Consider the following 18,851-nt stretch of genomic DNA (forward strand, 5'->3'; position numbering starts at 1 on the left):
AAGGTTTAAGTAAAACTTCTCATGGGGAAAAATGATGTCCTGACCACCAATATCTTAAGACTTTTTCATTTTATTTATGGGACCGGTGCCGTTACAATGCTATGGACAAAGTTAACTACTCATATCACTAAAATGTCAAAAAATACAATCATCTGAACATGAAATGAATTGAAAGCCCCACGGGCGAGGCAGGGCAAATCTCCCCTAAGGCAAATCTCCTCTGAACTAGACAGAGGAAACTAATGAATTGGTTGGGCTTTGATTTCAAAGGAAATATAAGAAGCTTATGGGGGACAGCAGCCCTTCAGCCAGTTCAGTTATGTGTCCTAACTATCATTTAGACGTTTTATCACTTTCTCTTTGTACAGCTTGTACAGAGAATATAGGAAATATTAAGTATTCATAGCAAACTTTGTCATAAACATTTGATTAAACGTACTCCTTTCATCATTAGACATTTTCCTTTCTCGTTTGCGCAGAAATATTCTTGTGGGAAAGCTCCAAGTGTTTTATCACTATATCCTTACAAATCTGATGAGGCAAGAACATGAGGAAAGTTAGGACTGTGACAGATTTACCACAGTTTATGTCAACTCCAGTGTGTAATGTTGTAATATATGAAAGTTGTGGATGCTTGAATAATCTGAAATTTGAAGGACTAGCACTACAATCATTTCAAACAAAGCTGCAGTTTCCTAGGTTACCAGTGAGGCAGCTTTGTTATGTAGGTAGCAGGACTTTGTTGTTGGTGGGGAGCAAAGAAGAGAGGAGAAATTATAATGCAAAATTTGTACAAAGTCTGCCTCATATTGTCCATTTAGGTGTTGGGTGGAAAATAAATGTAGCGCAGGGTGTTAGGGTGACGCATGTGATGTCAACAGGAAGGATACGGGTGCATTCCCCACAACTGGCAATGTGTCCATCTGCATTGAAGTGTCTTACCTACTGACCCCCCTCAAACACACACACACACACACACACACACACACGTCTGAACCCACTTTGACACCTTTGATAAAGGGGTCAAGTTTCAAATTTTTGCAGGGTATAATATGGCAACTCGGTGCTTTCAATTCCTGCAAAAATGTGTGAAGATCCAGCTCATTCAGTCATATTAGAGTGTCAATCAGAGCAGTCAAAGTGTCAAAATGTTAACATTAAATGTGGATGATGGATCATCACCCATTTGACGACTGGATGTGATTACAGCCTCCGGGGCCCTTGGGCGTGTTCAGAGATGTGTCTGTGTGTTTGTGTATGTGAGAGTGGCAGAGAGTGGATGGAGGACTGAATTACCTCACTCTTCCTTATTCATGTTCCAGATCCCGCTCCCCTCCTACCAAACAAAAAAAGAAGTAATAAAGCTTGATATAATGTACATTTGTGCATTTTGAAGATGCTGGGGCATGGCAATGGCCTGACTGGTATAAGGCAAAGACTGAAAATGATGATTAAAGGCAATAAAAAAGATGCAAACTATGTCCTAGTCAGGAAGCATCACTGTCAAACGAGCAGAAATGAGCTGAGAGGCAATGAGAGGGAAGCTCATTGTTTAGGGAGGAGAGTCAAAATCATCAATCAACTCCTTAGGTTAGGTTTCTGAAATCAATAGCATGCGATGCCATTTTGGCAGGGATCCGCATAAAAGTCCACCAAAGACTGTTGGGACCATAAGCAAGACTCTGCCACTGAATCTGCCATCATATATCTTCCTCTCTGCCTTCTTATTTACCAAGGCAGTTGTTTGTGACAGGAACAGTGGCAGGTCACAGGTGCCATGGAAATTAACCATCTTCTTCTTCCTACTGCAAACAAGTGCAAACATTTACCCTCCCATACACTGACATATAACTCTGTGGATGCATTCACCCAGAGCATTAGATTTCGGTTGCGCCGAGTGAAGAATACACTCCTCTTCACAAGTAGAGGTGACTGCTGACCCAGTTTGAAGCTGGTCCTGTGTGCCAAGGTCAGACACCCACAGGTTTTATTTGTTCGCAAACCGCCAAAAGGCATTCTTGACTCAGGTGTATACGCGGATGTGTGGTTTTGTGTGTGTTCATTTTCAATTCTGGATACCTTTCTGATGTTCTGTCACCTTTCTGAGCCTGTGTAGTGCAAAGATGATCTCAAAAGGATGAAGGATCTTTTTGGTATCTGCAGTGGGCCCCTAAAATTAGACATTCAAATCTTGTGTTTCAGTAAAGTCTCTTTTTTTATTTTCTTAGCTTCCAACCTTGATGAAACTCAACAAATTTGTTGTAGGATAAAGTATAACAAGGAAGATAGAAGTGTGTATTTTTAAGGCAGTTCTTTCTGAAAAAAAAGTACACTGGATGCATTCATCTTATTTTGAGAAATGTATGTCCTTTAAATGAGGAGTTCTCTATTGGCCGTTTTCTGTCATTTATTATCTATAACTGGGCTGGGCACAACTAATTTGTTTGCCAAAGTAATATATATCATTGCGCTGTGTATTGGTAAATATTGTAAATACTACATTTTGTGTGTTAGCCTATAGTGTACATTTTGTAAGATAATATTTCTTTTCTGTCTTTTGGCAATATTTTGAAGTCTTAATCTCTGTTTTACAGCCTCTCTCCATAATCTTTCCACATTATGGGTATGATTGGGTATGTCACATCATTCATAAATCTAACTGATGAAAAGCCTGTGGAGCCAGAACAGTGTCGACAATGAAAGCATGGATTGCGCGGCTATTCCTATTTCCTTTTTGCATACTAAATTATTAATCCATGGTGTGGGATAGCCAGTTTGCTGCCACAATACTGCTCTCTGCTGGCAAATGAACTTCCCATGTAAAATTGACCTTTGGCTGAAAAATTCCAGGAAAGAGCTGGAAAGAAAAGGCATTCATGTTTTCTATCTGATGAAGGGAATTGTATAAAAAAAAGGATGTGCAATTAAAAATGGGAGCGGATGACGTGGCATTTGCAAAAAGATCTTGCAGGACATTTAATTCCAGACAGAAGTCAATTTGTATCCCTGGATGAGCGCACATTGCATAAACGAATCTCATTATCACTCTATTAATTACCACATAATCAAGTATATCTCACTCTAGTAACCACTTTGCACAGTCAGATATCATCAATTATGATATATGAAGGGAGAGGAATCATCAAACCGATGTCATTAATTTTATTATGTTTTATTCCTATAGCCTGGCTGTGCAGCACGTTGGGTGTGCTGTGCAGAGACTATAGCTGCAGAGAGGTTAGTCTGGCTATCGTGTCCTCAGGTGAAGATATTTTTAGTGTTTTAGCAAGATACAGATCATCCACCTTGGTGATTTGCAGATTTACAGACTAGAGGCAGTTCTGGTAATGATTCAGGGGATGCCTAGCAGTATTAATATCACTTTGTTAAGATCCTACGGTCATATATGCTGTGGAGTCACACCTCGTCAGGGGCTAAGAATACCCAGAGGAAACCCCTGAAGCTGACCACCCACCCCTTTTCAGACTTATTAAAGAACCAAAGGGAAATCACATTTCAAGATGGAAACCCTCCTTCTTCATCTACGCTATGCTTATTACTGCATCTGAGAAAGATCAAAGCTGCCTAAGCTATCCTCAGCACTGGCAGCCCGCTGAAGATTCTCCACGGTGCTAGAATAACAAGGTGAGACGGCCTGCACTTTTATCCTCACCTTGCTTAGTAAGTGAGTCTTATTTGTCAAAAGTGAGTCTTTTTGGCCGAAAGTGGCATGCTGACCTCACCGCAACGCACGGAGATAGTTGAAAACAGGGTATCATTCAGAAAGTCAAACACGTTCAATGTCATTATTACTTTTTTTTACTCGCTGCAAAAGGATAAAAACAGATATTTCTCCACTGTCAGCTGTTGATCTGTGTATCAGCATTACCGACAGCTAGCAGCAATAATCAGATGTGACCAGTATAAACCAGTGAGTCAGGCGGCAGACTAACTTGGGGACCCTCTGCCTCTCTGTCTATCCTGAAACAGCTGTTTTAACTCTAATTAAAGGGAAGTAGCAGGTGTCACCTGAGCCCCAACTGCAGGGGCACACCTGGTTGCATTAATTTGATCCAAAGTGGTTTCGACGGACTGCCTGCACTCTGGCGTCTCACATTAAGCCACTGGAACTGAGCACCTGCTAGGAGGGAGCAAGCAAGAGCACTCCACTAACATTACTTTGTGGAGGCACGCCAAGCTGGCGAGCCCATGTCTTCTGAATGACCTGAGGGACGGCTCCGTCATCTCTGCCTCTGAGCACCGGCAACATCTGTAAGTGAGCAAACCTGTGATGCGGACCTGTAGTCACATAGAGCTGAGGGCTGGGTGGGCCCAAGATAATTGGCTGTGGAAACCTCCCCGAGGCTGTAATGGCAGCTTGTTTCAGATCGCCCCATGATTTCACAGGACATTTAACTTTACACTTCTCATTTGTTACTTCTTCAGGGTATTTCCAAATGTCCATTACAGGTATCCATGGAATGTAGCAACCCTTAACCTCCACTAGCTTTTATGCATGCATAAATTGCCTTTGCGATAAACGTGACAGCACATCGGGGTATTGACATAACGCAGCTGAGGAGTGAAACACAGCCTCTGCCAGAGTGTGTGTGTGTGTGTGTGTGTGTTTGTGTGTGTGTGTGTGTGTGTGTGTTTGTGTGTGTGTGTGTGTGTGTGTGTGTGTGTGCGCGGGCACCTGAGCAAATGCGTGACCTTCAAATTGAAAGGCAACAAAAATGCTCCGACTAGAGACTTGTAGATGCAATATTGTGTTGTCTCTCTGACACCCCAATTGCCTAATAAAATTTACATCACCCAAGAATGAAGCTACATGGCTTTGACTGGGCCCAGCCTCAGGTCATGCTGCGCTCTCTGTTGCAACAGTTTCTTTGTGCCACTACAATACATTAATTTCATGAGTCAACAGGCTACGACTGGCAGTTTGTGTAGAGCTAAACAGTGTTTAATTGGATTCTGATCCATGGCAACACCACCAGAGGGTTGTTTCCATCTTTTATTTCAGCAGCACCTGGAGCGTAATGGGGGTGATTACATCCCTCCTGCGGTCCCCCGGTGGTTCAGCCCTCGCAGCCCCTGGGAATACGCTGCTGACAGTCACGCTCCACGCTGCCCTGCTGCCCTGTTTTGGCTCCTGGCAAACCCTAAGCTGCTGCTACTTTTTGTTGCTGCACTGCTGAGACAAGCCCAGTTTTAAAGGGAATTATAATGCAAACCAAATTAACTGCTTACTGCACAAAGTAAATGCAAAAAACAAAAAAAATGAGAGTAGAGACTCCAAACAAAATATCAACCACTTGATAAAACAAAATGACACCTATTTGTAGAGGTTGATTACTGGCATGAAATTTGAGGATGCAATCATCTGTGAGTAGCAATTCTCAGGTAAACATCTTCATTAAAAAAATAAAATGTAAAAAAAAAAAGAAGGATGCGCAGCGTTTCAAAACAAAAGCCTTCGATATTTGGTGAGTGGCACCGGCTAACGAGTCCCTGGGAGGAGCAGACACAGAGCGATCTGCCTCCCCTACCACGGGAACCAGGGGAAGGTCACTGACCCCTGCCGAACAAGATTTGGGAGGACGGCCAACGCATGGAGTCGGTGCTGACAGCACAGGGAGAAGCAACATCGCTGGGCCTCTGACCTTCAGTGTGCCCCCACACACCCTCTTACAACCACAGAGTCAGATACATCTGAATAATACATTGCCTTCTCCTGCTGGGACCACCCCCCCCAAACCCCCCCCCCCCCCCCCCCCCCCCACACACACACACACACACACACACACACACACACACACACACACTCCGCTCTCAGAAACAGATACACAAACATGGCATTCACATCATAGTATGAGGTATGTCTCCCACAGCATCCCATACAATAATACATGAACACAGTCTGCATGCCCAGCTGAAGGTGAGTCTCTTTATTCTCACCTTCCAGTATGTAAACACACGGGGGTTCAGGTCGTGTTATCATGTGGCTTCAGCAATTTTTAGCTCATAATATTAGAGAAATGATTGCTGTGAAATGCAATTTCGCATATTTATGAGTCCTTTTTTGCCCTAACACAAGCTAAGCCTATGGCCGTAATATTCTATTTTGGTGGTAAGTTAAGTTTTTCTTTACAAATTACACAATTTAAATAATTTAAGTGTCTCTTTATTCAGTAAAACGGCTCTTAAAAGCTATTCTACTCCCCATCCTCTTCATTCTTCTAGTGAATTTGTGGTTCAATATTTCAGTGAATCCTTTATGTGCAAATGAAATAGCACCACAAAAGCTTAAGAGAAAAAAATATAGTGAAAACTGTATTTTGGGCCTCTAATTTCTTGCCTCCACGCAAGAAAGTGAACAATCGAATGAGCCACTAGCACTCTGCTGTTTACATAGCGAGAATGAATAGAAAATGCATGAAACATTTTACAATCCCTTGTGATTCCTGGAAACGCGGGCTGTCTTGTTTCCATCTGCTTTACATACAAGAACAGCTCCATGGTTTGCACTGAGATTATTTGAATTTCATGGGGTGTTTGACAGTTGACAATAGTGTTGTGTTTATAGATTCTAGACTCCGCTGCAGAAGATTTCCTCTCATATTTGTTCAGGCTTCCCCAAAATGCAGTGACAATTGAAAAACGCAAAACTCAAATATCTCTGCATGAGATCAAAGGGAAAAAAACGCAATAATGGCTTTAGCTTTGCATGAGCAGATACACACCAATCAGTGTAACTCATCAAAGTGGCTGAGTGTCTTTTTTTGATATAGCATTTTGAGTAGAGCATTTGGAAAACAGTGTCATTACATTACAATGAAAAGAGGGTAAAAACATACGACCTCTTCTGTTACAATTCTGCCTTCATTCCCTGTGTGTTTATCTAAAACCACACACTGAATGGACTCTGTTGTTCACCTGTAGTTGAGATAGATATAGAATTTAGCATAGCTGTAGTGTTTATGTGGAGTATAGGCTGCACTGTCACAGGACCACGGGATTGTTTTATTTAACTGAGCTCACTACAGTCTGTTCACAAACTGAACAAAACCAGCTCAGACAGAGAAACTGATTTTGTGTAGCCAGAAGTCTGACAGGTTGTGGACAGATGTGACTGTGGGTGGGAGGGCAAGATGTGGCCAACAGGTGTGTGTGTGTGTGTGTGTGTGTGTGTGTGTGTGTGTGTGTGTGTGTGTGTGTGTGCGTGCGTGCGTGCGTGCGTGCGTGCGTGCGTGCGTGTGTGTGTAGCGCTGGGGATTGGGGGTGGGGGGTGTCTCTATACACTATACACTCAAAAAAAAAAAGAAAGAAAAAAAAAATAAATGGCCTAAATGACCAAATAAAACGTTTGTGACATTAAATTCAATCCCAAATTGTATTTAATAATCCACGCAGATTATTGCTCAGATTTACTACCCTCTACTGGACCACGGAGTGAACGCAGACCAAAGTTTCTGCTATATAAATACATAAACATAAACTCTTTAAAACCAACTCAAAAAAACTAAAGTTGATCATTATCTAAATTGCATTAATGGGAACTTCAAATATCTTTAAAACCTCACAAAAAGCGGTTTCGTTTTGGAAATCAGCGCTGTTCAACACAACGTGGAACCAATGTTTCCCGATATCTTGGTTCCCACACGGTGTGTTTTTGTTGTCACACCAGCACTACAGTTGCATTTAGAAATAGTCGATGCGTGTATTCACGAACAGACTCACTAAATTATTCAACAAACTGCCCCTAAACTAAACGCTGCTAACTGAACAGATGCTACCGGACTGTACACCAAGGTTTGAAACCTCAGTTCCGTTGTTTTACATTTATACCCAAGTCTTATTCGCCTGTTCGCACTGTCACGGCGTCTGCAGGTCCCGAAAAAGTCTCAAAATGCCTCAAATCATATCGTCTAAGGACGGCCAAGGCATTTAAAGGTCTTGATTACAGGTAAATATAGCATTTAAACACTTAAAAGATGTGTTGGTGCGCGGTATTTATCGGTTGAGAAATCAACCTAACCTGGATCTACAGTTTTCATTTTCATTTTTGAAACTTGAGAGGCATTGCTTATGTTACATGTAGTTACTGATCGATAACTACTATTCACAATTGGAAATGTACTACCTGCCTCATTGTTGATGAGATGAAAGCACTGATTGGCTGTAGTTACTAGAAACTTCTTGCTTTCACCAGCCCAATTCAGTAGTTGGATTTGTACTAAATGATTTGTACGACTATTTAATTGAATAAGGTTAAGTACTCTGTTAGTTACTTACAACTATTGAATAAAGTGCAAGTGTATTTGAAATTGTTACTACTCCCAATAGTGACTAGTAACAATAGGACTTTTTTTAACTACTTGCAAAATAGTCTTAGACTATTTCTGAACTGATAGTACCAAATTCAAAATGTTCCCCATGGTATGTGATACAATACAAACAATCCAAATTCTCTATTTTATCAAAGATTGTGTAAATCAAATGTTTATTCAACATTTTGTATCATATCTTAAACTCAGACTTCATATTTAAGTTATATTTGGGTAGTAAACAATACTTTCCATTCAGAATAGTTACAATTCAGCCAATCAAAGTTGGTATCAGGTCCCTTCAGTACATCTCTATTGAATTTTGACATTTAGAGATGACTTTGGTGTTTGGTATCTGAGGTTTTCAAGCAAAAAAATAAAAAATCATTATCTTCCTCCCACTACTATGTGAAAATGCATGAGGTGGACTTTCAGTGGAGGCTGTCTTGCCCAATTTCCCTAATGACTTCCATAATAAAATTTGACAAGAGAAACGTAACTCCCCCCCAAAGCCAAATAATTAGATTGTGCAAGTGTAATTATTTTAAATTATTTAAAATGTCAAAGGTTGCACAAACGTTTCAGCTGATGTGACTGTATATTTCAGATTGTAGTTAAAGCTCTGTGCTGCGTCTCTCATGTTCCTGTTATTTCTGTTAAGATATTTTGGCTGTTATTCACTGTTTGCCACTCCCAGCCATTGGTTGCAACAAATTACAAACTCAGAATATTTTGTCTTCTCACTCACTGTTGGAGTGCACTAAATGGGAATATACACAGTGTCACCATTGCCTCGCCCCAGGCGTTTACCTCAGGCACGTCACACACTGTTTGTCACTGGGTGCTCTGCTCACAGTTCATAGGGCTGTGTTAGTGTGTTATGCACTCCAGTGAATCAGGTGCTTAAAGTTGGCTGCCACGTAGTTTGGCACCTTGTCCAGCAATACAGAGCGTCCAAACATCGATGTCACATGGAAGCAGAATTGGCGGCACCAACAGCATGTGACAGTGTGAGCTTGCAAGGTCTCGCCCGTTGTCACTGTGCATGTGTCATACCCACAATTCTCTGGCTCAAGGATGTCCTCACCTGCTCTCTGTGGTTGCCAATTTGGAAATTATGTTTATACACCTGCTTCAGTGCAGTGCAGTGGTGGTCGGTCAGTGATGGAAAAAGCAAAGCATCTAGTGTGTTTGTATTTATTGCAACAATACCGATGACAGGTAGCTTTACCAAATTGGAAGATCAGTGGAGCCATGACTGAACACAGTGCAGGAGCGAGTAAATTACAGACTCTATTGGTTTACCTATGAAAATCATGAGGAATTGATGAAGTCTGTTGTCTCTGAACAGAAATTCAAGTTAATCCAGAAGTGCTCCATCATCAGAGCTTCAATCTGAAGTATTCTACTAACTCACCTTCACTGTGTGTTTCACAGCACAACTAAAGACCTTCCCATCAATGGCTGCGCTGTGGTCAAAAGTCTCTGCTGTTTTGCCTCTTAATGAGGCACAGTTTCCACTTCACTTCAGTGACAAAGTGGAGTCAAGTGTGGTGGAGGTGCTGAAACGATCCAGGCAGCAGCTGTACAGCGACGCTACGAGAGCCGGCCGTATGCTTAACGCTCAGATCATCCTGGATATTTCATGGGAGAAGCTCAACACGGGAACGTGGCGCCATGTGGACAAAGAGTGGAGACGGGTTTATTCATACGGCTGTCTGTTCAAAGTGGCGGCGCTGTGTCGTGAAGATCCGTCACCAGAAATGATCCAGCAGGCCGTCAGGACTTGTGACATGGGTTTACTCATGGGTGCAGCCATCATGGACAATATTCTTCAAGTGCTCGTCCAGACTCTGCAGGGAGAAGTCAGGAAAGCCACCAAGGAGGAGGATCAAACTGAACACGTAAATGCCAAGGTCAGTGCTCTGTCTTCATCGCATATAATTCTTTAGTTAGTTAGTCGCTTTAGTTAGTTAATCATCAGTGAAATTACCTTTTTAGTGCCCTCTCGTAATAGTGTAAAAGGATTTGAATCCAGGTATCACAAGATAAGATATCACTTTATTAATCCCCTTGGGGAAATTCCCACTAGGGAAACTAAGCATTCGCCAGGTTTGGTAATGCAGTACTTCAGTAGCATTTGAGTATCATGCAACCTTATTTGTAGTCTTGTTTGCTTAATGTGCTCAAAGTGTAGTAAAATACAAATTTAAACAACTGTAGTACACTATAGTCTAGAGGAGGAGAGGAGTTTAGTAAATTGCATTCTGAAATTTTCAGCCGATTTGCACAATGCTATTATTACTACCACCACTACTGCTACTGCTGCTAATAATAATGCTTGTAATAACAACAACAATTCAATAGCACATTTCTTAACAGACTTACAAAACACTGAAAAATAAAGGAAGGACATAATCATATGAACAAACCCCTCACTTATCATAAAGGGAAGATTTGCACTGCTGGGTCCATGTAGGCCTGCTTTGCAGAACAGAAATAGCACAAGGACAAGTAACAGCCCATTGTACAATGACAACATTAATTTAAATACAGTTAATAACAATACAGGTGTAGAGAAATTCACTGACAACAAAGTACACCATTAACATTAACTTTGTTCCGGCGCTGTCTTTTAACATCGCTCATTCAACCATGGACAACTTTAAAAGTTAGTTGTCTTCTAGTTTGAGAGGAGCAGCATTATCTAGTGCAGCCAAGCAGACGGTCTTGATATTCTCCATTAGATTCCCCTTGATGCAATTTTTGCAACACACATTTACCGATTTCAAGCCATTCTGTAATTTTAGAGATGTCTCACCCTTGTTGCCCTTTATCTTACATGATTTCTGATTTCACCACTTAGTTTAGATGCTATCAATATTAAGAGCTTTGATCAGGGTTAGCAAGAATGTGTTTGTTCAGGATTTCATGTTTTTTGTTTTGGACACACGACTTCCCCATTAAAAGAGCATGAAAAAACAAAAGCATAGTAAAGCTATTTTAATTGCACACAGGAGAAGCATGCCCAATTGTTTTGCTTTTGCTTTTTCTTTTCAAATAGCAAGTAAATTCATTTTGGAATTGAATGAAATATTTGACAATTTCTACTTTGTCTTTGCTTCATTAACAGAAAATAAAGATAGAGTCCCCACGTGTTCCTGTGACCAAACAAATGATGGCAGTTCCCAGGATAAAATGTCCTTCACTGGAGAGCTTCAAGACAAATTACCTGCTCCCCCTGAAGCCAGTTATTTTAGAGGGGATCATAGACCATTGGCCGGCCCTCAACGAATACCCTTGGAGGTTTGTTTTTCCACATTAACGTTCAGTTAAAGGGTGTCATTACATTATATGGAGGTGCCCTCATCAGAATGACCTCATCCAAACTGCACTAGCATTTTTGTATATTTTTGTCAGGATTATATCACCAGTTCAGTTGTTTGGACTATTATGACTTAGCTTGGCATTTTGCATTATTAGCGCTAATTAGTATTAGCCTGTAGACTATAACCTCCATTGACTCCTTTACCTTGAATATACCTTAAATAATTGTGTCTGAAAAAAGTCTTAAAGTATCTTAAATCATATCTAAAGTCAAGGTTTTAAAAGGTCTTGAATACAGTCCAGTTGAATTTTAGAGGTCTTTAAAATATTACAATTTCTTGATGCAGTGTGTTTTCCACTGAGGAATCAGCCTCTGTCACGCAGATCTATAGTATTCTCATATCTATAGTATAGTTCTCATAGGTCTGCAGTGGTTTTCATTTTCATTTCACTTTTTCATTTCATATTTTCATTTAACTTGATAAAACTTGCAGAGACAGTAAGTACTAGCATTTAGCACCATAAGAACTTTAGTAGCATTAGAGCACAGTATTAGCATTAGCATTAGCATAAAACAGTGGTTCTCAATCCTGGTCCTCGAGCACCGCTGAGCCCTGCTGGTTTTCACTCTAGTCATGTAATGAGGGACAGATTGGGACACCAGGAGAAAGCAATTAACTAGCTGGTAGGATAGAAAACCAGCAGGACTGCGGAACTCGAGGGGCAGGATTGAGAACTGGATTGTTTATTATGAATTTAGACCTTAAGAAATTATATCAGCCTTTTCATTTGCCTAGTCGCAAAACTGAGTTCAGGTGGGTTTACCCTCCTCTACATCCCCGACCTGATGTCTGATTCCTGACTCTAATGTGTGACACCTGTCTCTGATATCTCTGCCTCCCTCTCACTCCTGACTCCTGACAGTTGACTGCTCACTCTGACATCTGCTGTGTGACTTCTGGCATCTGACGCCACTCTGATGTCTGACGGGCGGGGGATATCCTAAAATGCACACCTGACATGTGCTTTGAGCGTTAGGATCCATTATAACCAGATTTTTTTTTTTTAGGTGAATTGTATACACTGTGATATTACAGTAACGTTTGATTCATTTTATTTTTCCCTCCTGCAAAGCATAGAATACCTGAGATCTGTTGCTGGGTGTCGGACGGTACCTGTCGAGGTGGGATCGAGATACACCGACGAGGAATGGTCACAAACACTCCTGACAGTCAGTGAATTCATCGATCAGTACATTTTAACAAAAGTAAGTGCATCCTCATTTGCCCATTGTATTCTATTGCTATTGCATTGTTGACATGAAAAAAGAAAGATAAAACACGTTAATTTGCTCTCATAATTTCTTTTATTTTTTTATTTTTCTCTGCGGATCAAATTCACCCAGGATGGAGTGAAAGGTGTGGGATATCTTGCTCAACACCAGCTTTTTGATCAGGTATGTTATGTTATCAGCTTGTAACCTGTGTATATGTGATTCGCTACGAGAGATATTTCATTTAGAAAGGGTTATAATGACAAAATGACACCAATTAGTCTAAGGGGGGCGTCTCTTCGTTTGTTCGTTCATCCATGTGTCGTGCAGTGTTGGGGTTGTTACTGGAAAAAAGTAAATTACGCATTACTTGCTTTACCTTTCTTTAAAGTAATGAATTACTTATTACTCCTACAGAAAAAGAATTAGTTACACTACTCATTACTTTTGCGTTACACCCTCAAACGATTGTGCTCGGATTACTTGTGTTCACTGGGCCAATAAATACCGTCGACGTACCAGTAGAAGTAGTCTAAATAATGACAGACACAAAATCTTTCTTTTAAGGTTTTTAATAAAGATAGAGCCTACAGCATTAAATTCAGACTTTCCGAGTCATGTTTACCACTTTGTTGGCTCGTACATGTTCGCTCCACTCTGCTGTAATTCTGATATTTCCGACATGACTTGAAGGCAGGATAAGATGAGGGGAATCTTTCGATAGATATTACGCCAATAAAGAGGCTAAAGAATGTAGCGCAAGTAACGATCTATCTGTTGGATCAGTAACTGTAATGTGATTACTGATATTGGAACTGTAATGACTTACTTAATGCACTACTTTGTCACATGTGATAGCTCAGACACCACTGATTGTATTTTGATGAAACTTTGGGAAATGGCACCACTCCATTCTGGCATTTTCAAAATTACACTGATTGGCCCAAGGGGGGGGGGGGGCTGTAATTACAGGTCAAAACAAGGTGACATTTGTTACTGAGTGGCCCAGAGGGAGGCTGCATCATTTGTAGGGGACAACGTGTTTACTGTTGCCTTGTTGAATCATGGCATCATCATGCATTGCTCAGAAAGTTGTCAAAATGTGTCCCAACAGTTTTTCCCTACGCAGCAGAGTCTAAACCGCAGGACACAGGTGTGTTTGGAATATAATGTCCACAATCTAAGCTATCAGACAAGCCCTATCAAACTGTCACCCTCACACCACATTTCTCCAGACATGGTGGACTTTTTTAGTGCTAATTTTACCACAGAAGTCAATACATCGTCTGGATTGAACTTAATGAAAAGGGCACCGTGTCAAACTAAAAGTTGTGTGGAATGTTTTGGGCTGTTTGATAGTTTAGAATGAGGCAAACTGAACACTGATCTAGGCAGTTCAAGGACAATTCCGCTGTGATTGGAGTTTTTGCTCATTTTCTGCATTCCCTTACTGTTTTACATCACTGCAGATCATTTCCCAGTGCTTTTATCATGTTAGGAGATATTTGCTATTTTTCCCTAGTCTTAGTTGCTTTTCAAAGGAAATATTTTGAAATAAATGCTGTCTACATATTATGAGGTACTCCCAGTAAAGAAGAGAGCACTAATTTTAAGCCGCAATTCTGGAAAGTCGAGCTTTATTTTCCATTTAATTTTACGGACTATAGCTGGCGTCTTTGGTTTGTCTGTTGGCTTGACTGGGTTGTGATTGACAGCAGGCGGGTCCTAATGTATCAGGCTTCCAAATACATTTTTGCTTAATCTTTGCTCTCCACTGTGATGATAGAAAACTACAAGACCAAATTTGGGCTCAGTCACTCGCTCACAGATAGAGATGCCTGAAAAACAGTCATCATCACCTGTATTCCCCCTTTTTAAAGTCTTTCTTTATGTATCTGTGTGTCCTCAGATACCGGAGCTGAGAGAAGACATCCGCATCCCTGATTATTGCTGTCTCGGTGAGGGAGATGAGGACGATATTACTATAAACGCGTGGTTTGGGCCTGGAGGCACCGTGTCTCCTCTCCACCAAGATCCTCAGCAGAACTTCCTGGCGCAGGTGATGATAATAACCGCTCTCTACGGATCCAGTTAATGTCAAAGATTTGTCATGTGATTGCGACTTGTTTACCGCAAGGAATTTCCTCGTCTACGTCAGGTGGTGGGAAGCAAATACATTCGCCTATATTCCCCGGCGGAGACAGACAAGCTCTACCCTCATCAATCACAGCTCCTTCATAACACGAGTCAGGTGGGATTGACAGTCCGCGGAGATACTGCATGTTAAGCCTGCAAATGTATGCAGCGTTTCCCTGTTAACAATGACTCCTTCGATGCAGGTGGAGGTGGAGAATCCAGACGAGGAGCGGTTCCCCGAGTTTGCCGAGGCTCCGTATCTGGAGTGTGTGCTGCGGCCCGGGGATGTGCTGTTCATCCCCGTCCGGCACTGGCATTACGTACGCTCCTTGGCTCTCAGCTTCTCTGTCAGCTTCTGGTGGTCATGACGGCAGATCCATAATAAAGCAGAATTTTTTCGCACGAACGGAATAAAAATTTGAGTTACATTTGTTCTCTGTCGCTAAAAGAAATGCCCACGCACTCCAGAGGAAAATCAATCAGTGGCTGCTCTCCTCTCTCTCTCTCTCTCTTCTGGAGTTCATAACTAATGCAAGGCTAATTCTCAGAAACATTAGGACAACCGCTGATCACACAAACCTTTGATCCATGAACAGTGAACACACACCGCTGAATGATTTGTTTAATTGTGCTACTCACAATTGCGAGAACATTTATTGTGTGGAAAGCTACAAGCAGGGAAAAAAAATAAATAAGCGGTTTGTGCTCGTTTCTTCCCGCATATAAATTATGGAGAGTTGTCATCTAATTTGATAGGATATGCTTTTTCAAATTGGCATATTTAATTGTGTTCTCAAATTTATTCTTACAAATATTCTCAGATGATGTGGTGTGATTTCCATAATTTATGCAAATGAGGCAAGACTTTTCAAATTTAATAACCTAGTGAACCACAGGTACAGAAACGTAGTGATAAACACAGCTTTCTAGTTAAACTGACAGTCTAAAGCAGTCAAGCAGGTTGCAGTTATAAATTAATCAAATCCCTACGCCTAGAAAGACTTTGAAATTAAAATTATTTCATTGGTTAGGTATTCTGACGATACAACTTCTGAACCAAACTCACAATACTCTACTACTGCAGAGAAATCCACACTTCATTTCAAATTTAAACATTTAACAAGCTTAGTCGTGTATCCCATAGGTCCATTTCAATCAAGTCTGCTAATTTGCACCATGAAGTACATCAGTATGTGACAAACTTAGGTTGGTCTGGACTGATGTTCACATTTTGATCTGCATTTCAGCCAGAATTGCCGTGAGCTAAAGTAGTGTTTTGGGAAATCTTAAGATGCACGAGGCGTACTTGTGAGGAGGAGGAGGAGGAGCTGAAGAGTTATGCGGGCATTTTTCAGTAAAACTCTTCAAGTACTGGACTAGAAGCCGGGCATTTTGTGGCATAACTTTAAAATGTTTGGGATAGAGAATGCTGATTTGTTTCAGCCATGCTTGGCTTTCATCAGGGCATTCTCTTAATCACAATATATCTGGTTCCCTGTTAAAGGGCAACTGCTCAAAATAAAAAAAATGTCCACGCTTTAGAGCACAGCGGTTTCCCTACAAACTACTAACTTTGATATAAAAAGTTGGAAACATTTCGATGAAAACCTGGATTATATAGGCCTATAATTATGTGCCAATGCTCTCAACAAATCAGATCAGGAATCACATCTTTACAAGCACAAATTAACTCAGTATGTCTTGTCTGTGTCTAGTGACAGGCTGGTAGCTCGAGTCCCTCGGGGTGTTAGTCTTCCTGTACATCAAAGAATCACAGATAAATCAAAGATGGAGCCGCTCTCCAGTTGCACCAGCAGGAGCAGCTGCGTTAGAGTACACTCATTTAAAAAGTTGTCCATTATGTGGAATTACTAGCAGCCGGTGAGTAAAGTACATTTAGATGCGGGCTTCATCTGTATTATCTTCCTAATCCAACTGAAAAGCAGTCAGACTGTTGAATTGGATTAAGTGCCGACATGTGCAGGGAAATCGCTTTCAAATTACAAGCATTTACTCGACCTCTACTGAAGCCCAAACGCTGTTGTGTGTGTTGTTTTCCACGATTTTAACCTTTTCCATCATCGTTCATCATGTCGCACAGCATTGTGGGTATTTCTTTACTTGTTTATTCTACTTATCTCTATTCGACTTATTTTGGGGTTGTCTACAAAATCAAACCTGACATTTTCAGTATACTAAGTCGGAGAAAAAATATCAAGCTAATCATTTTCAATTAAATAAACTGAAACAGCCAACTGATCAGCAGGTTCCACACTATTTTTTTTAAACTAGGCAGTTGAGTACGGGAAGTTATTTATTAACTCCACCAGGAAGAGCCAGATAACAGCCAACAAAGTCAAATAGTGTCAAAAGAATGGACGACACTAAAGAGCCCAGTAGCAGAGGCCAGGCACCATAGTCCTCTCTGATATGTCATCTTGTACAAATACAGGTGAAAACAATGATATCACAGCTCATGTAAAGGGCTGTAAATGCATTTTTCACCAAACAGCAGACATATTTCATCTTTTGAATCTGAAATTCTGGTGGCCATTTGGACAAAATGAATATGAATATGCTAAGGCTATGTGTCAGTGCAAAACATCTGTTTGAGCTGAATGTTTAAAACAAAGTCAAAAACATGATCTGGAAATTGATTTTATGCCTTAAAAGGTTTATGCCACATTTTTATCCACAGCTGCACGAGGAATAAGTTGTTTTTTCATGTGACGATAATTGATATGACCGTTTTCTCTGATAGGTGCTAATAAGTTTGAGAAATGCAATGCGCTCATGCTGATGAACACTAAATGATTCATCATGGCTTGACAGATTTTGCTTCTCCAGACAGCTTCCACAGAAGTGCTGACATCTCAGCTGCACACAATGGACAGACACCATAGGGCAGCAGACAGACTGAGAAAGCCTTACGGTTACAGACAAGTGTGAAAAGTAATTGGCCAATATTTCAAAACACTGTTGTGCTTAAACAGATAAACAGTGAGTTCACCAGTGTCAGTTGAGTGTTAAAATCTTCACTTAAATTTAAAATTCAAATGAGAAACAGCATGGTGATGCTTCGCTGTGCATTAGACATGTACATTAGACATTAGACATGTTAGTCTTCGGGTAATGGCTTTACCCAAAAGCAGTTGCTCTTCTTATAAGGTTATCTCAAAACCAATGAACACTACAGTAATTTAATTTAGTTCTGTGAGTAAATGCTGTATATTTCAGTTACAACCTCAATGCTTTGTTGTCAAGTAGGTGGCACAATTGACTTAAGATCACACAAAACTGCTTACTCTCATTATAATGCAATCAATACTCAATTACCAGTGAAGTAAAGTGGGACCTCTGGGCCTATAACCCTTTCTCTTCCATCCAGACCGCTGCTGCTGCTCTTTGATTAATGGCCTCCTAGTTCTTGAAATAAATCTGCCAAATCTCGATTACATCCAGTAGATTTATCTTGTCTTGTGATACAATAAAGCGACTACTACATGTAAGTGTTAGGGGCTGGAGGTGCAGGGCGAAGGGAGTATTAGAGCTATTCTGTAATTGGTTGTTCACTTCAGTCAGAGGAATATAAAAGGTAAATGTGGGAGTGTGTCTAATCCAGTGGTTGACTCACCCAGACACCCGCAATCTGTCTGATTCATAGATCATAAACAACTTGCTCAAAGAGCAGCTTTCTGAGTAAATGATTAAAAAAAATATCCCTGCACAAGAATATGTATCTATTGATCTATACATTTTAATGTTAATCACTTACACAATGTGACATT

At 40.8% G+C, this 18,851-nt stretch overlaps 1 protein-coding gene across 2 annotated transcripts; it reads left to right on the top strand.

The window, feature by feature from the left end:
• The first annotated feature begins 7,700 nt into the window (after positions 1-7,700).
• kdm8 (lysine (K)-specific demethylase 8) lies at positions 7,701-15,554 on the top strand. Of its 2 annotated transcripts, none has more exons than XM_071920692.2 (8): positions 7,701-7,966; positions 9,765-10,243; positions 11,461-11,633; positions 12,789-12,921; positions 13,060-13,110; positions 14,837-14,986; positions 15,086-15,178; positions 15,267-15,554. In XM_071920692.2, exons 2-8 carry the CDS (start codon positions 9,788-9,790, stop codon positions 15,429-15,431), a joined length of 1,221 nt encoding a protein of 406 aa, XP_071776793.2. In that variant the 5' UTR covers positions 7,701-7,966; positions 9,765-9,787; the 3' UTR covers positions 15,432-15,554. The 2 variants fall into 2 exon arrangements, with proteins under 2 accessions (XP_071776793.2, XP_078140956.1); XM_078284830.1 differs by having other exon boundaries at positions 7,727-7,812.
• The last annotated feature ends 3,297 nt before the right edge of the window (positions 15,555-18,851 follow it).

This window comes from Centroberyx gerrardi, chromosome 7, assembly GCF_048128805.1.
Source record: "Centroberyx gerrardi isolate f3 chromosome 7, fCenGer3.hap1.cur.20231027, whole genome shotgun sequence".
Taxonomy (NCBI): Eukaryota; Metazoa; Chordata; class Actinopteri; order Beryciformes; family Berycidae; genus Centroberyx; species Centroberyx gerrardi.